At 35.7% G+C, this 23,793-nt stretch overlaps 1 protein-coding gene across 1 annotated transcript in view; it reads right to left on the bottom strand.

The window, feature by feature from the left end:
* The window catches only part of ccnyl1 (cyclin Y-like 1), a 35,443-nt gene that overhangs the window by 4,201 nt on the left and 7,449 nt on the right, over nucleotides 1-23,793 (bottom strand). The window contains exons 2-8 of the mRNA XM_079563469.1: nucleotides 17,780-17,854; nucleotides 10,793-10,836; nucleotides 10,566-10,666; nucleotides 9,079-9,114; nucleotides 8,945-8,996; nucleotides 6,407-6,526; nucleotides 3,903-4,069 (exon numbers count right to left, since the gene is read on the bottom strand). Of these exons, the coding sequence (XP_079419595.1) occupies nucleotides 3,903-4,069; nucleotides 6,407-6,526; nucleotides 8,945-8,996; nucleotides 9,079-9,114; nucleotides 10,566-10,666; nucleotides 10,793-10,836; nucleotides 17,780-17,854 (595 nt within the window). The remainder of the gene's footprint in view (nucleotides 1-3,902; nucleotides 4,070-6,406; nucleotides 6,527-8,944; nucleotides 8,997-9,078; nucleotides 9,115-10,565; nucleotides 10,667-10,792; nucleotides 10,837-17,779; nucleotides 17,855-23,793) is intronic.

Genomic DNA, 23,793 nt, shown 5'->3' with positions numbered 1-23,793 from the left:
CGTCTTCACCCAAATCTAAAAGCTTCTTGAGAAAAGTGTCAAAAGAGCAACAAAAATGTGACTAAATGGTGATGAAAACGCAACAAAAATGCAACATAAAAGTGACAAAAAATTGATGAAAATTCAACAAAAAAATGATGAAAATGGAACAAAAATGCAACACAAAAGTGACAAAAAAATGCTGAAAATGCAACAAAAAAGTGACAAAAAAATGCTGAAAATGCAACAAAAAAGTGACAAAAAATTGATGAAAATTCAACCAAAAAATGATGAAAATGGAAGAAAAAAAGTGACAAAAAAATGATGAAAATGCAACAAAAAAGTGACAAAAAATGATGAAAATTCAACAAAAAATTTAAGAAAAAAATACTGAAAATGTAACAAAAAATGCTGAAAAGAAAATAAATTATGAAAATTGAACAAAAATGCAACAAAAAAGTGACAAAAAATGCTGAAAATGCAACAAAAGTGACAAAAAAAAAATTAAAATGGAAGAAAAATGCAACAGAAAAAATGACGAAAAAAGTGATGACAACGCAGCAAAACGGAACAAATAAGACACCACAAATATGACGAAAAATCTATCCGTTTTGTGGCTTAGCTTACATCATAGGCTGGTCGCTCCAGTTGAGAAGCTTTTAGATTTGGGTAAAGCTGTACTGGAGAAAATGTGGCTGGTTCAGGCGGGGGGGTAAGAGGTTAAAACAGACGAGAACTCAACATAAACACTTCAGAAATGTGACACAAAAGGGTAAAGGTGGGGGGTAAGGGGTTATGGTTCTTCTCCTAAAACCGGGACCAGGCCGGGTCTGTCGCTGGAGTCGGTTTCCCCGAGCGACTGCATCCTCTCCCGTCTCTTTGTTGGTTTTCGCAGCGTCGGGACTAGAAAGCGCTTGTGTGTGATGTCTGGTCGCCCCGGGCAACTAATGGACCGGCCGAGATCCAGCTCCATTATACGGAGAGCAGGAGAGGCACTCCAGACCCGGCCCCTCGGAATAAAAGACACTTCAGAGACAGAGCGAGGGGGGGGGGGAGGAGGCCGCGGATCTAAATGTGGGCGCAGAGCGATGTCCCCGCTCTGATATCCTCACACAAGCTACAAACGCACACATCCAACAATCTAACGCAATAATACACAATGAGAAATATCTGGGACTCTGATGTGAGTGTTTTTACTCTGCGATTAAAGGCCTTACACCTGATATTTGTATTACTATATTAAAATGTTCTCCTCTCACATTTGTGTCATCATAATTCTTTACAGGGACGAGTTTATCACAACTTGCAAGGTCACTTTTCAGGGTCGCCGTCACAGAAATGAGAGAAAAATAGCCTGAGAGTTCATGAAGTTGATACAAAAGCTTTAGACACACAGGTTTTTTTTCCCCCACAAACGTCCGAGTTTACAATATCAGGTATAGCGCCTTTAAAGCAGAACTATGTAGCTTGTATTACCACCCAGAGGGACTACGGAAAGGATTTATTAAGGTAAACAAGTGTTAGTGGGATGATTGGAGGGTCTTTCATCTCCCCTGGTGTCTCTGGCCAGAAAACCACAGGTGCAGCTTTCTCCAATACAAACTAATGGAATCACGAAGAAGAAGCTAACAGGCTATAGACTATATTGTAAGGCGTAATAATACCAGGAGTAATTCGAAGATTACTGTGCGGATGCCAAATTACAAAAAATGACCAAAAAAATGACAAAAAAATGACAAAAAAAACAAACAAAAAAATGACAAAAAAAGACAAAAAAAGACAAAAAAAGGACAAAAAAATGACAAAAAAATGACAAAAAATGACCAAAAAAATGACAAAAAAAGGACAAAAAAAGGACAAAAAAAGGACTAAAAAATGACAAAAAACACAAGTTCGAAATCCGCGCAGTAATCTTCACTTTACTCTGCAGATGCCAAATTACTCCTGGTATTATTACGCCTTACAATATAGTTCCCCCTTTTATCCGCTTAGAAAATCCACATTGTTTAATTGTGTGTAATTATACTTTGTAGTGGAACACTTCACGTAACCATATTTAAATAGGGAAAACGTGGAAGAGCTTGGTAGCTTCTATCTTGACCTGTTTTGGAGCTATAGAGGAGAGAGGGAGAGGCTAAATGCTAACGCCGTCTGCGCTGTGTTTACGTGACTGAAGATCAGACAGGTCCTAAAGAACTCGTCACAGCTCAGGTAAGAACATATCTCAGTGTGGAAAAACGGTGGCCTGTTCCTTTAAGCTTAGCAAGAGATGGAGAGGTGGGGAAAGCACTTCCAGCTAGGAGTGTAACAATATGTAGATTTTCCACTATATCGCGGGATATTTTGCGGGACGATATGATACTTTTTATTCCGATATCGATACTTTTGATGAAGTCATGTATATTAATGAGGCGGCAGTGATCCACTGATTTCACAGTCAATAGAGGCCAACAATGATAAAGAATTGAGTCAGGACAGCAGGGGGCAGCACTGCAGTTTTAAGCACTTAGACCAAACACTGGCCGTTTCTCAATCTGTGTACTTGTGTGGACTTCTGTGCTCGTAGACTCGTGAAACGCCATCACGCGCGGCCCAAGTCCTGTTCCAATTCAAAGTTCGCTTCTCAGCAAGTTCGCTGTAAATCCCCGGATGAGAACTTGCTCCGCCCGTTTTACCCAGGATGCATCAGAGGAGACTTGTGCGTTCTCCGCCAGCTATATTTCCCACAATCCGTTTCGTTTTGAGCACCGCGAGCCCTCGCCTGCAGCGGCCCCTCCTCCTCAGCACCGAGCCTCCAGCTGAACTACAGCTGATCGCTCACATGTAAATAAACGCGGAGATGTTCCTGGTTTAAGAGTCTTTTATCCTCAGAGACGTGTCTTCTGTTTAAGATGCTTTTCTGAGCAGAAGTGTGGAAACAACTTTGAACATGCTTCATTTTCTCACATCAGCAACAGTTTCATTTAAAGTCTTAACGTCATGAACAGGTCATTGAGGACAAATGCATTTTACTTTTACATTGTTTTATGAAGGGGGCGCTGCAGACACATCTTTATGGGAACTTCAAAAACAGTTACATATTTTAAAGTCTAAATTGTTTGTTCGTTTTTTCAGAATAATTTGCCCCAAACAAGTTCATATTTGACCTATTTGTTTATTATTATTATTGTTTCAATTTGCACATCAGATTTTTCATGACTTTCCACATAACGCCTTATTTATAGGCTATAATTGTAAAAAATAATGTGAAATTGTATAAAATGTAAACATTTATTTTTGTTTATTCCAAAAGTGTATAATTTATGACTTTAAAAACATATTTCCACTTCGCCTGCAGTGTCACCCTTTTAATTTCATATGAGGTGATTTAATGTTCTAAAAGCTCACAGCCCTGTGTTCAGGAGCGACTTCCTGTGATTTCATCGAGTTCACTCGTTCCAAACGCTGAAAAAGCTGAGTCCAAACTCGTGAACTCCTCAAGTCCGTTCTCAGAGTCTGCACCCGCAAGTCCGTACCCCGGAGTTCACGAGTACTGAGTACGCATACTGGGGATTGAGAAACGGCCACTGTCACACCAATAATTTACTTTTAATGATAGTCTTTACATTTATAAAGATTAATTTGGGGTTGATTTATTCCTTTTAAAATAGGACTGTGGTTTCTTGTTTATTTAAATGTAAATGAAGAGAGAGATCTGTCGGCCCGTTTTCAGTGTGTGAGTCAAGGATCTTTTATAAAAGTGGCACAAAGCACATGAAAAGAAATGTACATGATGAATAATATGTAGTATTTTAAAATAAAGTGGCATGTTTTTTTTTTTTATATCGTGATGTATCGCAGGTTTTGTGCCATGTATCAATTACACATTATCGTTATTATTATTGTCAGGCGGCTGCAGACCTGATGATTCCGTCATTACTCACATGTCCTCCACAGTGATGTCCTTCAGGATCTGGCAGTAGTCCACGTTCCAAACCGCCTGGTCGTCCCACACTTTGGACGCCAGGAGGATGGCCCCCAGGACGATCCGCTTCCAGTTGGAGGGGCAGATGTCCAGCTCGGCGTAGGTCAGCAGGCGCTCCAGGTAAACCTACAGCCAGCAAACAAAACATGAAGGAAGGAGAATGAGCTCCACTCTTATTGTTGCCAGATCCTATAGTTTAAACCAGTTTGGAAATAACCCTCCTTAATCCCAGCTCTTGCTCCTGTGCAGCCTCCAGTCATACCAGCTCAGTGGCTGAACTCTGAAGGTTCTTAGCTTTCAAATGAGGCCTGCCCTGTTCACAGAAACTTGTGCTCGTCTTCATCATGTGCAGCTTTGAGCAAACCGAGTTCAGCTGCAGTGACTTTTTTAAAAGAGGTTTTCAACTCATTTTTGTACCTTTTTTGTTATTTTTTTGTCACAGTAAATTTTTTGTCACTTTTTGTCACATGTTCATCACTTTTTCTGAAAAATGTGTCGTTTTTTGTGTGACATTTTTGCAATTTTTTCATCATTTTTTCGTCAATTTTTTGTAAGGTTTTCGGATTTTTTTTGTCCTTTTTTGCCAATTTCTTGGTCAATTTTTTGTCACATTTGTCATTTTTTCGTTCTTTTTTTGTCAATTTTTGTGACATTTTTGCCACTTTTTCAGCATTTTTTCGTCAATTTTTTCGGATTTTTTTTGTCCTTTTTTGTCAATTTCTTGGTCAATTTTTTGTCACATTTTTGTCAATTTTTGTGACATTTTTGCCACTTTTTCATCATTTTTTTGTCAAATTTTTGTCTGTTTTTTGTCAAAGTTTTCTCACTTTTTTGTCACATCTTCATCATCGTTTTCGTCTCAGTTCTGTCGCTATTTTCACACCTTTTTTCCAGAAGCTTTTGGATTGGGGTAAAGCCAAACTAGAGAAAATGTGCTCGGTTCAGGCGGGGGTTAAGGGGTTAATAACAAAAATAACCATCAGATTAATAAATTACTCACAAAAATCGTAAATTGCAAACTCAATACAATTATTTTGGGGGGAAAATGACACGTATTGTCTATTTTCAATCTTTACTCACTTCTTTCTGATTAGTATTATGTTTAATTTTGCATGATAATGTTAATTAAAGAAGCAAAAAGTACAATTTGTCGGACTATTTACTCTATGTTTCATTATAAAGGCTGCTATAGTGGCTTTTACTGACAACAGGCCAAATGATATGACTACACCGCCCTCTAGTGGACAAAACCAGCAGCACATCTCCCTCTAAGGAACATTAAGATCATAGTCAGTCTATTTTAACAACTACTGTGGAGGCCTTAGACTGAGAATCTTCTGAAAATGGCAGGTCTAGCATTATCCGTCTAGATCAGAAAACATCTCCATCATTACTGTTTAACCCCTTAACTCCCACCTGAACCGAGCACATTTTCTCGAGTTTGGCTTTACCCCAATCCAAAAGCTGATAGCAACAGAACTGAGATGAAAACAATGATGAAGATGTGACACAAAAGTGACGAAAAATTGGACAAAAAATGGACAAAAATTTGACAAAAAAATTAAGAAAAAGTGGCAAAAATGTCACAAAAATTGATGAAAAAAATTACAAAAAAATGACAGAAAGTGACAAAAATGTGACGGAAAATTTACAAAAAATTGACGAAAAAATGCTGAAAATGTGACAAAAATGTGACAAAAAATGGACCAAAAAAATTTGACAAAAGGACAAAAAAATAACAGAAAGTGACAAAAAAACATACGAAAAATTAACAAAAAAATGACGAAAAAATGACAAAAATGTGACGAAAAATTGACAAAAAACGGACGAAAAAATTATGAAAATGTAAAAAAATTAACAAAAAAACGGACAATTTTTTTTTACAAAAGGACAAAAAAAATGACAGAAAAAATTATGAAAAAGTGGCAAAAATTTCACAAAAATTGATGTAAAAAATGACAAAAAAATGACAGAAAGTGACAAAAAAATGACGAAAAATGTACAAAAAATGACAAAAATGTGATGAAAAATTGACAAAAAATTGACAAAAAAAGTGGCGAAAATCTACAAAAAAATTACGAAAAAATTATGAAAAAGTGGCAAAAATGTCACAAAAAAAGGACCAAAAAAAAGGACCAAAAATAATGATGAAAATATGATGAACATGTGACAAAAAATTTACTATTTGACAAAAAAATTAAAGAAAGCTACAAAAATTAGTTGAAACCCCCCAAAAAATGATGGAAAAGAAATCTGATGACGTGAGGAAAAAGATCCATTTAGATGAGTTTTGTAGATCTTAGCTTTCAAATGAGGCGTCACACTGGCCTACAGGATTTGGGTAAAGCTGAACTGGAGAAAATGCTCTGGGTTCAGGCGGGAGTGAAGAGGTTAAAGCTCAAACCTCGGGGTCAGAGCAGTGGACAGAGCGCCGTGGACAGAGCGCCGTGGGCAGGGACTGACCAGAGTGACAATGGCACATTCTGCCGTGAGCTGCGCCGCGCTGAACAACGTCCTGACGAAACGATAGATGAGCTTGTGTTCCGGGTCGACGCGGGAGTATTCCTCTGGCACCGGCTCCCTCTGCCAACAACAAACACAAGGCTTCATTCAAATCAGTCATCTCCTGTAATACTTTGAGAGTTTAGAGACAGTGGAGAGAGATGATGTTCCTCTCGCAGAGTTGGGAGCAAGGATTCCTGTTTCCATGTTTTTGTTTTATTTTTCATGATAAAAGCAACTATAATCCATAAAATTTGACATAATTGCTTTAACACTACATTTCATTTCATTTTTTTTCATTTCATTTTATTTATTTATTTCATTAAAAAGTGATGTTATGCAATCACAATAAAACCGCCAACACAGTATGAATGAAACGGAGCAGAGGAGAAGAACAAGTCTCATAATATCTGCCCCTTTTGTTACTTCACACTTCACACTGTTGTCCTTTGGAAAATGGTATGTATTTATGTCTACATACATATATTTACAGTCTTATATATATATATATACATACATACATATATATATATATATTTACAGTATTAACAGATGTTTTTGTATTTTATATTCAGTTTTTCAATATATAAAATACAGAACCTTCGTATTCTTGAATGTTTACAAATGGTCAATAAGAAACAAACCGTCATATTCATGTTTGTTCAAATCAAATATCCCACATTATTCATGTCCAAGTACTTCATACTTTTTTAACATTGTAGCTTTTATGTGTATTTTAAACTCCAGGAGAGTTTTACTTTTGTTCTAAACTTTGTACCGTCTCAAAGTACTGTATTTTCCGGAACATGTGTCGTACTTTTTTCATAGTTTTTATGTTATTTGTTTATATGGCTGGGACAGTGCATGTTAATGAACACACATGGGTCTCATGCTCTCAAACACACTCTCATTCATCCTGGCCTATTGTACATGTTTTTTGTAGTACTCCACAGACAGGCCCCGTCCAGGTGGGAATCAAACCCGGGGCCTTCTAGCTGTGAAGCACGAGCTCTAACCGCTGCGCCACCTTATACATCAACATACTGTAGCCTATATAATTTTACATCTTTGTTATTTTCACACTGAAACTTGTGAGGTTTCTCTGACTGCAATGAAGAAAACAAAACAAGCCGGAGAAAAGCCAGAGGAGTTTGCAAATGGACGCTTGGACAATGCGCTGCCGGGAGAGGCTTGTCAACGATGCACAGCGTTGGGGAGTAACTGAATACATGTATTCAGAATATGTATTTAGAATGAAAATTTTGAGTAACTGTATTCTGGAAAAGTTACTCTTTCATTTGAGTGTATTTAGAATACAGTTAAGTTTCCTAATATCAAAGGAATGCCTTGTATGTTCTGCACTTTAAGTCGGTACAGAGTGCAAGACGCACTAGCCATAAAATGCCTAATGGGATAAAAACAACAGGCTGAGGCGCACGGTTTGCTAACGTGACACATTACACAACGAACTAAATATGTGTCTGTTATGTTAACATCACATAAACAGTTCAGATGCTAAAGCATGAGGAACAAACCTCTGCACCGGTGACAAACCTCCAGCACGTTTTTCAATCTCTTATTTGCAAAGTCGTTCCTCTAAATGCGGCCATCGAGCTTTTAGCCCGTGATTAGCTTCGTTTTGTATCTGGCGTTGCTCTGATTGGTTGATGCCGTCTGTCAATCACGCCCACCGGTAAATCGTTAAGATTATGCTGCTCCCAGAATTTATATCTTTGAAACATCTATGAAAAAGCATGTTGTTTGGCAGGACAGGCAAGAATAAAACCCACTTGGAATCAGACAAATTATTGTTTTTCACTTGAAATGACACAAAATTATCTGAATTAAGAGAATAACGACTACTAGAGGTTTCTTCTTGAAAATGATTATTCTTTTTCCTGTGCACTTCTTTCAAATGCCAGTGTTATGACCTAATTGGGTGCATTGACAGTATTTCTAACTTATTTTCACCCATTTAACTCTAATAATGTTAAAAGTACTCTGTGATTTGTGTAATAGTGTTTCTCAAAATCATCTTGAGGGCCAGAGGTTCTGTGCCGGAGTGCCGGATTTGGCCCCCGGGCCTGACGTTGCCTACCCCTGCCATAAACACTTGTATTACCCCCACAGGGACTAGGAAAGGATTTATTAAGGTAAACACGTTACTTAGTACAGCTTTAAGGCAAGTATTCAGTATTCTGACGGTAGAGTTACGCCTCCAGGGCCAGGTAGTTGTCAAGGCTGGTGCGACTTATACTTCAGAGCGACTTACAGACTGGAAAATACAGTAAGTTGTGTTTTACTGTATTTCGTGTTCAATGTGGGATATTTTAAGATGAAGCACTTTTCAAACAGAGCTTTCGAGTTAGTTTGTTTTTTTCCATTATAAGGTCTTCAACAATCTTGCCTCCATAGATCGAACTTCATGGTAAATGGTCTCAACTTAGATCGAACTTCAGATTATGCTATCGTGACAGAACTAGGGAAGGGTAAACTCACCGATAAAGGATGGAGCTTCTCGTCAAAGATGTCCATGGACCTGTCCGAGTCCCTGAAGTGAACATCACATATTACATGACCATCACAGACGGAAACTAAATCATAAAAATCACTTCAAAGGTCTAAACGCTCACCTGTTTTTGATGTGGTAGTATATTGCTAATGTAACACTGGAAGAAAAGGGATAAAGGTCTGTTAGATTCAATGGAAAATCATGAAAACAGGGCAGTAACGTGTGGGAAAAGCAAACACATTAGTGATAAGTTTAGTCCGAGATCGGGGCTGATTCAGTCCCTGTTTAGACTTGGTTTAGCTCGGATTTTGAGTGATTAGTTTCAGGTTTAACCCCTTAACTCCCACCTGAACCGAGCACATTTTCTCTAGTTTGGCTTTACCCCAATCCAAAAGCTTCTGGAAAAAAGGTGAGAAAATAGAGACAGAACTGAGACGAAAACAATGATGAAGATGTGACAAAAAGTGAGAAAACTTAGACAAAAAATTGACCAAAATTTGACAAAAAAAATATGAAAAAGTAGCAAAAATGTCCAAAAAATGAACGAAAAAATGACGAAAAACTGACAAAAATGTGACAAAAAATGACAAAAAAATGTACACAAAATTTACAAAAACTGACAAAAATGTGACAAAAAATGTGACAAAAAATTGACCAAAATTTGACAAAAAATTAATGAAAAAGTGGCAAAAATGTCACAAAAAAATTAATGAAAAACGGACAAAAATGTGACAAAAAATGGACAAAAAAATGATACAAAAAATTACCAAAAAAATTACAAAAAAAATTACAAAAAAAATTACAAAAAAAATTACAAAAAAAATTACAAAAAAAATTACAAAAAAATTACAAAAAATGACCAAAAAATGAAAAAATGAACAAGTGACAAAAAGTGACAAGAGATGTACTATTTGACCAAAAATTTCAAAAAACTGACAAAAATATGACAAAAAATCTGAAAAAAATTGACCAAAATTTGACAAAAAAATTATGAAAAAGCGGCAAAAATGTCCAAAAAATGAACGAAAAAATGACGAAAAAATCACAAAAAAATTTACACAAAATTTACAAAAACTGACAAAAATGTGACCAAAATGTGACAAAAAATGACCAAAAAATGACCAAAAAATTACAAAAAAAATGACAAAATGAACATGTGACAAAAAGTGACAGGAAATGTACTATTTGACCAAAAAATTACAAAAAACGGACAAAAATGTGACTAAAAATCTGACAAAAAAATTATGAAAAAGCGGCAAAAATGTCAAAAAAAAAATTGTGAAAAAATGACGAAAAACGGACAAAAATGTGACAAAAAATTTACAAAAAATGACCAAAAAAATGATGAAAAAATGATGAACATGTGACAAAAAGTGACAGGAAATGTACTATTTGACAAAAAAATTACCAAAAACTTACAAAAGTGAGTTTAAAACCCCCCAAAAAATGATGGGAAAAACATCTGATGACGTGAGGAAAAAGATCCATTTAGATGAGTTTTGTAGATCTTAGCTTTCAAATGAGGTGTTACACTGGCCTACAGGATTTGGAGAAAATACTCTCGGTTCAGGCGGGAGTTAAGAGGTTAATGTCACGTTCGATCCTCACCACTTGATGGTGCTCTTGAGGTTGGGCTGGCTGACCGTGCTGTCGTCGATGAAGATGGTGGAGCAGGAGCTGTACTTCTTTGACAAAGGACTGGGAGAAACCTGAAAGGAGAATAAAAGGAGAATAAAAGGAGAATAAAAGGAGAATAAAAGGAGAATAAAAGGAGAATAAAAGGAGAATTATGAGCAGCCAGAGCCGTCAGTGACAGAAATACAAAGTTCACTTACATGGCTGATATGGTTTATGTGGTTGCTTTTCCTTCTGTCTCGAACTGAAGGAAACAGATTCAAAAGAAAAAGTTATTACAGAGAGACAGAGTGAAAATGAAAATTCTACGTCTATATTTGTGATGACAGAAAATTCCAAATACAGGAAACCTTTTTTTTTTTTACTTTTCCGTTTTACCGGGTTTCAGGTAAATCTGTATATTCACATTTTGTTTTGTTTTTTATGGGCCTTTGTTCCATAAAACTTCTAATTATTACATTATTTTTGAAAAATAAATATTAAAGTCAGAGTAAAAAGTAATGTATTTTAGAAAATGTGTGAGTAACTGAGCACGTCTGACTCATGTTTCAGTTCTGACATAAATTATGAGAAACAAAACTTCTGATGAAGTAAAAATCCTAATATTCCAAAGGAAATACCGTAAAATGTATTAATAATATATATTTCTGTCGACATGACGCTTTTGTAACTTTAAAATGTACTAATAGTGGAACAGGAAGAGTAAAGCTTGCAATATTAGTCAAGTTAGGGCAGCTCGATTATAGAAAAAATAATAATCACGATTATTTTAGTAGTAATTGAAATCACAATTATTCAAACGATTATTTGTTGCGTTAAAATTTTTTTATTTTATTTATTTATTCATTTTTATTATTATTTAACAAAAACAACTATGGACTACATTTTCGTTGGACAATAAAACCCCTTTTTTTTTTTTTTTTTTTACTTTTTAATATGTTCAGTTTCTATAGGGACACCTGCCCCCTGCTGGCCAGCCCTCACACCTGTCCAACAGAGCCGCGCGGCCTGATGACATCATCACTCAGCGCTAATGTTTTTATGTCAAACCAAAGCATGAGCCTCTAGCTCGTGAAATGCGAAGGGAACAGAAACAATCATCTCAGCAGCTGAAGTAATAAGAGTTTGTTTGAGCTCCGTTGATCTGCTCCTGAAGAAGAGTTTTAGACTTTTCTACTAAACAAAACCAGGGCCTGAGCAAAGGATGTCGAGGCTTCTGAACAGCTGTTCTCCTTCAGCACAAGGTGAGCTCTGAACAGCAGCGTTATCTAAGAGTTAGGTATAAGAAATATTAGTACAATAATATTTACAGTTCTGTCGCTGCGCTGGTTCAGCTGATCAGACGCGTCACACAAACCGCACAGGACGAGCGGGAGCATCCTTAATAATCGTTTGTTCTCGATAGGGCTGCTCGATTATTGAAAAAATAATAATCACGATTATTTTTGTCATAATTGAAATCACGATTATTCAAACGATTATTTGTTGCCTTTAAAAAAATCCATCAAAAAAGTGACAAAAATCCATCAAAAAAGTGACAAAAATCCATCCAAAAAATGACAAAAATCCATCAAAAAAAGATAAAAATCCATCAAAAAAGATAAAAATCCATCAAAAAAGTGACAAAAATCCATTAAAAAAGTGACAAAAATCCATCAAAAAAGTGACAAAAATCCATTAAAAAAGTGACAAAAATCCATCAAAAAAGTGACAAAAATCCATCCAAAAAATGACAAAAATCCATCAAAAAAAGATAAAAATCCATCAAAAAAGTGACAAAAATCCATTAAAAAAGACAAAAATCCATCAAAAAAGTGACAAAAATCCATCAAAAAAAGACAAAAATCCAGCAAAAAAGTGACAAAAATCCATTAAAAAAATGACAAAAATCCAGCAGAAAAAATACAAAAATCCAACAAAAATAGTGACAAAAATCCATCAAAAAAATGACAAAAATCCATCAAAAAAATGACAAAAATCCATCAAAAAAATGACAAAAATCCGTCAAAAAAAATGACAAAAATCCATCAAAAAAATGACAAAAATCCAGCAAAAAGACAAAAATCCAGCAAAAAAATGACAAAAATCCATCAAAAAAATGACAAAAATCCATCAAAAAAATGACAAAAATCCAGCAAAAAGACAAAAATCCAGCAAAAAAGTGACAAAAATCCAGCAAAAAAGTGACAAAAATCCATCAAAAAAAAAAGACAAAAATTCATCAAAAAAAAGACAAAAATTCATCAAAAAAAGTGACAAAAATCCATCAAAAAAAGATAAAAATCCATCAAAAAAATGACAAAAATCCATCAAAAAAGTGACAAAAATCCATCAAAAAAGACAAAAATCCATCAAAAAAAAGACAAAAATCCATCAAAAAAGTGACAAAAATCCATCAAAAAAGACAAAAATCCATCAAAAAAATGACAAAAATCCATCAAAAAAATGACAAAAATCCATCAAAAAAATGACAAAAATCCATCAAAAAAGTGACAAAAATCCATCAAAAAAATGACAAAAATCCATCAAAAAAATGACAAAAATCCATCAAAAAAATGACAAAAATCCATCAAAAAAGTGACAAAAATCCATCAAAAAAGACAAAAATCCATCAAAAAAAAGACAAAAATCCATCAAAAAAGTGACAAAAATCCATCAAAAAAGACAAAAATCCATCAAAAAAATGACAAAAATCCATCAAAAAAAGACAAAAATCCATCAAAAAAATGACAAAAATCCATCAAAAAAGACAAAAATCCATCAAAAAAAGACAAAAATCCATCAAAAAAGTGACAAAAATCCATCAAAAAAGTGACAAAAATCCATCCAAAAAATGACAAAAATCCATCAAAAAAGTGACAAAAATCCATCCAAAAAATGACAAAAATCCATCAAAAAAAGATAAAAATCCAGCAAAAAAGTGACAAAAATCCATCAAAAAAGACAAAAATCCAGCAAAAAAAAAGACAAAAATCCATCAAAAAAGTGACAAAAATCCTAAAATTAGAAAGAAAATAAAAAATGACAAAAATTGAAAAAAAAAATATTGGAAAAAAAAAAAAAAAAAATTATAATCGTTTTTTTTGCGATTATGCTAATTTTGTAATCGTTTACTGTTGTAATTGAAATCGTAATCGAATTTTGATTAATTGCACAGCCCTAGTTCTCGATTATGCTAATTTTGTGATCGTCTAGTGTAATAATCGAAATCGTAATCGAATTTCAATTAATTGCACAGCCCTAACACTGCGTCTTGTCTTGGATGAGCTCTTACAGTTGTATCACTGCCTCGCTCGCTAACTTTCCTGACACCGGGCGCTAACAACAACACGGGGAAGAAAACCACGATGCAAACGCGGTTAAAGACTAATAATATCCTTCCCATATGAAGCCGCTCTTCTCAGGTGAGTCTCAGGACGAGCTCATCTATGTCCCCCCCCCATCTAGTGCAGTGATGGAACTGGTAAACATTGTCCCGTTCACCCCTCAGAGAAAACAGCACACAAAAAATTCAGCTAAAATTGAAAAAATGCAAATAATAAGCTCCACTTTACATTTGTATGAGCGTAATCTGAGCCTTGATGTTGATGAGCAGGTGACTCTGAAACTCGTCTCCTCTCAGACTTTTACACACGAGTTTATTCACATTTCTGTTGCAAAATGTACCAAGACTGTTCAGATCAGGTTTAGTTTAGCTCCATTTATCCTGCAATCTCACATTTTTACTAATATAAATAATGTGCAGCCATTCAGTACATTTATAAAAAATAAAAAAACACTTGAGATTAATTCATGAAGGATAAAAATTGCTCAAAAGGATGAGCGGGGTGGGCAACGTCAGGCCCAGGGGCCAAATCCGGCCCTCAAGATGAGTTTGAGGAAGATTATTACACAAATCAGAGAGTACTTAAACACTTTCAGAGTTAAAGTATTCTAAAAACTGGAAGAAATACCGTCAATTACTTGGTGCTTTACTTTGGGGTTAGGGCTCGTGGGAACCCAGGGTGCTGAGGGGGCTGCAGCACCCCCTGTTGGATAGTTTGGGAACTGCAGGCAATATTATTACATTGGAAATCTGTGCAGAAAAAGCGTTTTCGGGGTACATTTTGTCCCTCAGCACCCCCTAACTAAAATATCTTCCCACGGCTCTGGGGCTGGGTACCGTTAAAGCAGGAACCAAAACAATATGACTTCTTCAGAGACCAGGATTTGATGCCTGTTTGGTCCAGGGGCAGCATTAAAGGTTTCAGCTTAAATAAAATACACAAATTCAAAGGAAAGTGTCTTGTATGGAATGAATTGGGGCTAAAATTGGCCCCTTGGTCTTTTTACAATGAAGAAAACCTGGTATAGAGACTGTTCCAACACCACATATTTCAGTCACTGCTAGGGCTGTGCAATTAATCGAAATTCGATTACGATTTCGATTACAACAGTAAACGATTACAAAATTAGCATAATCGCAAAAAATGGATTCAAATTTTTTTTTTTTTTTTTTTCAATTTTTCAATTTTTTTTTTTTTCACATTTTTCAATTTTTGTCACTTTTTTGCTGAATTTTTGTCTTTTTTTTAATGGATTTTTGTCACTTTTTTAATGGATTTTTGTCATTTTTCTGCTGGATTTTTGTCTTTTTTTTACTAGATTTTTGTCATTTTTTAACAGATTTTTGTCTTTTTTTTAATGGATTTTTGTCTTTTTTTAATGGATTTTTGTCTTTTTTTTAATGGATTTTTGTCTTTTTTTAATGGATTTTTGTCACTTTTTTAATGGATTTTTGTCACTTTTTAATGGATTTTTGTCTTTTTTTAATGGATTTTTGTCACTTTTTTAATGGATTTTTGTCACTTTTTAATGGATTTTTGTCACTTTTTTAATGGATTTTTGTCACTTTTTTAATGGATTTTTGTCACTTTTTTAATGGATTTTTGTCACTTTTTTTAATGGATTTTTGTCACTTTTTTTAATGGATTTTTGTCACTTTTTTTAATGGATTTTTGTCACTTTTTAAATGGATTTTTGTCACTCTTTTAATGGATTTTTGTCACTTTTTAATGGATTTTTGTCATTTTTCTGCTGGATTTTTGTCTTTTTTTTGCTGGATTTTTGTCATTTTTTTAACGGATTTTTGTCACTTTTTAAATGGATTTTTGTCACTTTTTTGCTGGATTTTTGTCACTTTTTAAATGGATTTTTGTCTTTTTTCTGCTGGATTTTTGTCTTTTTTTTGCTGGATTTTTGTCACTTTTTTAATGGATTTTTGTCACTTTTTAAATGGATTTTTGTCACTTTTTTGATGGATTTTTGTCTTTTTTTTGCTGGATTTTTGTCATTTTTTTTAATGGATTTTTGTCACTTTTTTAATGGATTTTTGTCATTTTTTGGATGGATTTTTTTAAAGGCAACAAATAATCGTTTGAATAATCGTGATTTCAATTATGACAAAAATAATCGTGATTATTATTTTTTCAATAATCGAGCAGTCCTAGTCACTGCCTTTTTTTCTGGTTTTATTTAATAGTTGTGATTTCTGAAGCACATTCATGTTATTTAAAGCCTCTTCATCTCATTGGAGCAGCAGAACTCATGAATCTGGTCGAGACGTGACGCCGTCAGATGCCGTAGAGCCGCACAGAAGGTTGTTTTTTTCTTCTATTTTGACCAATTACCACAACCAGCTCCACTTCCCCATTGGAATCGCTCTAATTTTTTTTGTATTTTTTTTCAATTTTTCAAATTATTTTTTTTTCAAATTTTTAATTTTTGTCACTTTTTTGCTGAATTTTTGTCTTTTTTTTAATGAATTTTTGTCTTTTTTTTAAATGGATTTTTGTCACTTTTTTAATGGATTTTTGTCACTCTTTTAATGGATTTTTGTCTTTTTTTTAATGGATTTTTGTCACTTTTTTAATGGATTTTTGTCACTTTTTTAATGGATTTTTGTCACTCTTTTAATGGATTTTTGTCACTTTTTTAATGGATTTTTGTCATTTTTCTGCTGGATTTTTGTCTTTTTTTTTACTGGATTTTTTGTCATTTTTTGACGGATTTTTGTCTTTTTTTTTATGGATTTTTGTCACTTTTTTAATGGATTTTTGTCACTTTTTTAATGGATTTTTGTCACTCTTTTAATGGATTTTTGTCACTTTTTTAATGGATTTTTGTCATTTTTCTGCTGGATTTTTGTCTTTTTTTTGCTGGATTTTTGTCATTTTTTAACAGATTTTTGTCACTTTTTTAATGGATTTTTGTCACTTTTTTAATGGATTTTTGTCACTTTTTAAATGGATTTTTGTCACTTTTTTGCTGGATTTTTGTCACTTTTTAATGGATTTTTGTCACTTTTTTAATGGATTTTTGTCACTTTTTAAATGGATTTTTGTCACTTTTTTGCTGGATTTTTGTCACTTTAATGGATTTTTGTCTTTTTTTTTGCTGGATTTTTGTCTTTTTTTGCTGGATTTTTGTCATTTTTTTAATGGATTTTTGTCACTTTTTTAATGGATTTTTGTCATTTATTTGCTGGATTTTTGTCATTTTTTTGCTGGATTTTTGTCACTTTTTTGCTGGATTTTTGTCACTTTTTGGCTGAATTTTTGTCATTTTTTTTGCTGGATTTTTGTCACTTTTTTGCTGGATTTTTGTCATTTTTTTTATGGATTTTTGTCACTTTTTTGCTGGATTTTTGTCTTTTTTTTTGCTGGATTTTTGTCATTTTTTTGATGGATTTTTTTAAAGGCAACAAATAATCGTTTGAATAATCGTGATTTCAATTATGACAAAAATAATCGTGATTATAATTTTTTCAATAATCGAGCAGCCCTAGTCACTGCCTTTTTTTTTCTGGTTTTATTTAACTAGTTGTGATTTCTGAAGCACATTCATGTTATTTAAAGCCTCTTCATCTTATTGGAGCAGCAGAACTCATGAATCTGGTCGAGACGTGACGCCGTCAGACGCCGTAGAGCCGCACAGAAGGTTGTTTTTTTCTTCTATTTTGACCAATTACCACAATGGGGAAGTGGAGCTACTTCCCCATTGGCATCGCTCTGAAAATGTGGGTCAAACTGTGTGTGCGTCGTCGGCTGTACCTCTTTTACAAAAAGGATCAGTGCGTCATGTCCTGTTCCTCCAAATCTTCCCAAAAAAAGAAACTATTTTTAAACCTCGGCGTGACTGCGGCTCACCGTCTGTCTGGGACTTGCAGAGGAAGATGGTGCTGGCGCGAGCGTGGTCCGACGGGTTCGACTCCAACGCCAGCTCTGACGAGAGAAAACACAAGCGTGGAAACGTTAATACAACGGGATCAAACCAGGGTTCATTTTCACGTCATTTCATTTAGATTTAGTCTTACTCTGTTGACAAAAATGTAAGTTAATGTTAGTCTAGGTTTGTCAGGGGCGCTGAGAGTAAAGCGGGTTGTCTTGTGCACACTGTCATTGTGTCCTTGTGCAAGACACTTCACCCCCCCTTGCCTCCAGTGTCTGCTTATACACTGGTGTGTGAATGGGTGACTGGTTCCTTGATGTAAAGCGCTTTGAGTGCATAAAGCAGGTAGAAAAGCACAATATAAATGTGACCGTTTACCATACCTACACTGCCTGACCAATATTTGGGTCGTAGCGCCTTTAGAGTGAGTGATGTGACGTTCATGACTCTTTAAAGTAGAACTAAGTAACTTCCGCTGCAGGTGTCGTAGCATGTTGCGCTTTAATTTTTTCATTTATTAATTTATTTGAATGGGACAGGGCACGTTAAAGGAACAGGCCACCGTTTTTCCACACTGAGATATGTTCTTACCTGAGCTTAGACGAGTTCTTTAGGACCTGTCTGATCTTCAGTCACGTAAACACAACACAGACGGCGTTAGCATTTAGCCTCTCCCTCTCTCCTCTATAGCTCCAAAACAGGTCAAGATAGAAGTTTCCAAGCTCTTCCACGTTTCCCCTTTTTAAATATGGTTACGTGAAGTGTTCCACTACAAAGTATAATTACACACAATTAAACAATGTGGATTTTCTAAGCGGATAAAAGGGGGAACTATAATGAAAGGCGTAATAATACCAGGAGTAATTTGGCATCCGCACAGTAAAGTGAAGATTACTGCGCGGATTTCGAACTTGTGTTTTTTGTCATTTTTTTTGTCTTTTTTTTGTCCATTTTTTGTCATTTTTTGTCATTTTTTTGTCATTTTTTTGTCCATTTTTTGTCATTTTTTGTCCGTTTTTTGTCCGTTTTTTTGTCATTTTTGTCCGTTTTTTGTCATTTTTTTGTCATTTTTTTGTCCATTTTTTGTCATTTTTTGTCATTTTTTTGTCATTTTTTTGTCCATTTTTTGTCATTTTTTGTCATTTTTTGTCCGTTTTTTGTCATTTTTTTGTCCATTTTTTGTCATTTTTTGTCATTTTTTGTCATTTTTTGTCCATTTTCTGTCATTTTTTGTCATTTTTTGTCCGTTTTTTGTCATTTTTTTGTCCAGTTTTTGTCATTTTTTTGTCCATTTTTTGTCATTTTTTGTCATTTTTTGTCCATTTTTTGTCATTTTTTTTGTCATTTTTGTCCGTTTTTTGTCATTTTTTTGTCGTCTTTTTGTCATTTTTGTCCGTTTTTTGTCCGTTTTTTGTCATTTTTTTGTCATTTTTTGTCCGTTTTTTGTAATTTTTTTGACATTTTTTTGTCCATTTTTTGTCATTTTTTGTCATTTTTTGTCATTTTTTGTCCGTTTTTTGTCATTTTTTTGTCATTTTTTGTCATTTTTTTGTAATTTGGCATCCGCGCAGTAATCTTCGAACTACTCCTGGTATTATTACGCCTTACAATATAGTTCCCCCTTTTATCCGCTTAGAAAATCCACATGGTTTAATTGTGTGTAATTATACTTTGTAGTGGAACACTTCACGTAACCATATTTAAATAGGGAAAACGTGGAAGAGCTTGGTAGCTTCTATCTCGACCTGTTTTGGAGCTATAGAGGAGAGAGGGAGAGGCTAAATGCTAACGCCGTCTGCGCTGTGTTTACGTGACTGAAGATCAGACAGGTCCTAAAGAACTCGTCACAGCTCAGGTAAGAACATATCTCAGTATGGAAAAACGCTGGCCTGTTCCTTTAATGAACAGACAACTAGTGCTGCAAATATGCCGAATTTAGCTCAAGGCTAATTTCCATCCGCAGTCCCAGTCTTTTTTACTCATTAATTGTCCGTGAGAGTAAATACTACGCTGACAGGAAAGACAGAGGGATATTGTTCATCCAATTACACAACGTAGAACATTTTTTTCTTTCAAACTTGGCTGTAAATACTGTTTAAGTGGCGCTAGCCCGCAGTTAGCTTTGCCACGATAGCCTGTTAGCCTCTTCTTCCTGATTCCATTAGTGTGTATTGGGGCCTCCGACACAGTGGCAGGAAAGTTGCAATTGTGGACACCAGGGGGAGATGAAAGACCCCCCCAATAATCCCATTAACACTTGCATTACCCCCAGAGGGACTAGGAAAGGATTTATTAAGGTAAACAAGTTGCTTAGTACTGCTTTAAAGTGAACAATTCGAACGAAATCTCAGTCGTGAAAAGAGACGGATATACAGACGGCGTCTCGTCATAGAAGGGGGCGTGGCCTTGCCGAGGGGGAAAATAGAATCTTTAGAGAAACACAAATTTCCGCTCTTATTACTCATTTTCTGGTGGAATATCAACTCATTTATCACACAAATAAAGTCAAGTCTAAATCGGGCCCATATGGATAATTTCTCACAGCAGATTGTTCAGTAGAAGCGAAAAAAACGGCAGTTGTAGCTAGCGCTAGCTAACCATTAGCATTAGCCCGATGCTAACATGTAGCATCATGTTAGCATTCTCCGTTTTTTAATGTATTTATGGGCTGTTGAACCACTTTGCTCCTCTCCATGTCTTTGTATCTTTATTTAGTAGAAACTACATCAATAATTCAGCATTTGTTAAAGTAGTTTTTGAATAATTAGAGAGTTTAGATTTTTCTCCACATTGTTTTCCCCCTTAACTGCTTTCAAACATGACCATATATGGGCGATTCCAGAGTTGCCGTCTGTATCTATCTTATTTTTCCGGTTGTTTTTACCCAGAACTCCCCCAAAAGAACTCAAGAATCATCCCAACAGCGGAGCAGGCGACAAAAGCGAAAGATTTACACTAAAGTCAAAGCTAAATGCATTAAAAAGGATTTGTCAGACAGTCGCAGCCTCTTTTTATTAGTTTTGGCGCAAGATAGTATTCACAAACACGTTTTTTTCAAAGCTTAAAAAAGTGTGGGTCATAGATATAGTGAGTTTTCTGGCTGGCGTTAAAAAGAGCCAGTCTTCTGAACGGCTCTTTGAAATGAACAGATCCCAAAGACTCAGCTCCCGGTAAAGAGCCGTAATTCCCATCAGTTAAATCCAGGTAGCAACTTTTTTTTTTTGGTCAGGCAGATTTATTATGAAGTAATTATATTTCATCGCCGCTGTTTCATGGAGCTCCAGAGCCATTTTCAAACAGGATTCAAGGCTCAACTAAACGAGGTCTAAACGTTACGCCGAGGCTTTCTTTCTTCTCAGTTCTTACACAATAGTCTTGGGCTGGTGAGAGTCTGAACCAGGACTAACTGAGGCCTCACGAGCCGTTTGTCAGGAGTTGTTTAGTTTCACAGGACGTGGCCCGAGGGCGAGACAGGAGGAAGTCATGAGCTGCATCACACTCTTCAAACACTCACATAACTTCTCTCTCTCTGTGGTTCAAAAAGAAACCACCGCGCAGCTTCTTCTACCAAACTACTTCAGAAAACCAGGTTCTACTGGTACTGAAAGACAAAAATCTCTCTTGGTGTTGGTCCAGGGACAGCATTAAAGGGATATTTCAGGATTATTGACATAGGGCCTCATTTCCTAGTTATCCAGAGTGTTGTTGATTCATGCAGTTCTTATATTCGAAGAGTTTAGCGGTGCTAGGCTAGTGCTAGGCTAGTGCTAGGCTAGTGCTAGGCTAGTGCATGTCTATGGTAACTTCTAGCCTGCATTAAAACCCTCTTCAAAATTACCGGGTCGTCCTCCAAATGTTGCCATGTCTGGTTTGTAGAAGCGTGTAGTAAAGCGGCTGCAGGAAAACTCATGTAGATCCGGTAACCGAGCAGATCACTCCGCCGCGGCGTAGCTACAACCAGGAAGCTGATGCTGCTCAAATATAAGTTCTTTTAAATGCAAAATGGTTATATTTCAAAGATTATTCAGTCGACACAGACATTTATATCAATAATCTGGTGTTATAAGTGATTTTCCTCACTGTGCTTGGGTCAGACTGTTTTTAATGCAGGCTACTAGTTACCATAGACGTGCACTAGCCTACACTGAAAGAAATCGGAAAGGCCGTCTGTTAAATGGACCAAATTTTATTTTACAGCGTCTACTCTAACGTGTTCTGTGTTTCAGCACGTTAGTTTTGTGTTGAACCGACACAAAGGGCGATAAAATGCGCATACACCTTAGATAAGTGTCAGCTCAACATGAACAGTCCATGTCAGGGGTTCTCAAACTGGGGGTCGCGAGACAGATTTGGGGGTTCGCCAGAGCATACAGATAAACGTGTATGTTATTATTATGGTATTGTAGCATACATGCTATTTTACCACGGTGCTAGTATTTCTTCTTTGATTAATCTTATTTTAGCCATTGTTTTTTCTTTGCTTTTTAAGAATTATACAGGTTAATGTCCCTGTGTTTCCCATGGTCTGACCCAGGCGGGGGTTACGATCCATAATGAACTGTTATAATGGGGGTCGCGACTCCAAAAGGTTAAGAACACTGGTCTATGTTACAGTAACGCAATTCATTCATGCTTTTGCAATGCATCATGGGAAGAAGAGAGCCAGAGACTGCGGTCTTGACAATCAGCAGCGGCAAAAAATAAGAACAACCCTGAAAAGTTGGTAAGTACACATGTATGAGAGCTACATAACTTTGTTTTTAGTAGACAAAGGAATGTTGTATTTTTTAAATTATTATTATTAAAGCAGTACTAAGTAACTCTTCCCCCTAGAGGCCATAAGTGCAACTGCAGGTGTAGTAGCAAGTTACGATTTTTTAACTTATTAATTGTCTTGGAGAGTAAATACTACGCTGACAGAAAAGGTGAAGGGACAGAGGGATACTGTTCATCCAATTATACAATGGAATTTTTTTTTTTTCACTCAAACTTGGCTGTAAATACTGTTTAAAGTGACGTTAGCCCGCAGTTAGCTTTGCCCGTTAGCATGTTAGCTTCTTCTTCGTGATTTCATTAGTGTGATGCGTTTTCCGGTCCGGTGGCAGTCAAGTTGCAAACATGGTTTTCTGGCCAGAGACACCAGAGGGCGACGAAAGACCCTCCAATCATCCCATAAACACTTGTATTTCCCCCACAGGGACAACGGGGAGGGTTTATTAAGGTAAACACGTTACTTAGTACTGCTTTAATGTCAAAGAAGCGGAAATTGGCTTCTGCCAATGAATCTCATCATACGCCATTATTCCAAATTTTGAAATGAAAATTTCATATTTAACATTTTCTTCGTTTGTGGTCATTACCCTTTTTAAAAAAGTTACTCCTTACAGATAAACTGACCGCTGTAGCACTAGCCTAGCACCACGAAACTCTTCAAATATAAGGACTGCAGGATAAAAAACTAAAAAAAAAAAACTACAGAAATCAACAACACTGTGGATAACTAGGAAATGAGGCCCCAAGTCAAAAATCCGGAAAAATCCCTTTAAACGAACTGACCATTTCTCCCTATTTCCCCCCACGTTTTCCCATCCACCCCAATACATTCCCAATTTTTACAAATGTTCCTTAATTTTGCCACAATTTCTCCCAGTTTTCTTCCAATTATCCCCATTTTTTCCTCACATTTCTTGACATTAGAGACAAACCCGATATTGTAAATGTATCTTCCACACATTATTGCTCGGTTTTCTGGTTCTAGATGACGAATAGTACAGGTATCCAGTATAGGCGTCTGCACAGGCATCGGTATCAAAACCCAAGTATCGTTAAAGTACCGGTGGTGTAATTAATCAAGAAGAGAACAATAAACATGATGATTATTAATTTACTACAGCTCAAAGTGCAATATTGTGAAATGACTTGGGGGAAAATTATTGGGCTCATGAGGAAGTGGCGTCTCACCACCAGCTGAAGCCGGTCTGCTTTAGTAACA

This window comes from Gobius niger, assembly GCF_951799975.1.
Source record: "Gobius niger genome assembly, chromosome: 9".
In the NCBI taxonomy this organism is placed as follows: domain Eukaryota; kingdom Metazoa; phylum Chordata; class Actinopteri; order Gobiiformes; family Gobiidae; genus Gobius; species Gobius niger.
Note: the sequence above shows the minus strand (reverse complement) of the source record. Positions and strands in the feature narration are given on the sequence as shown.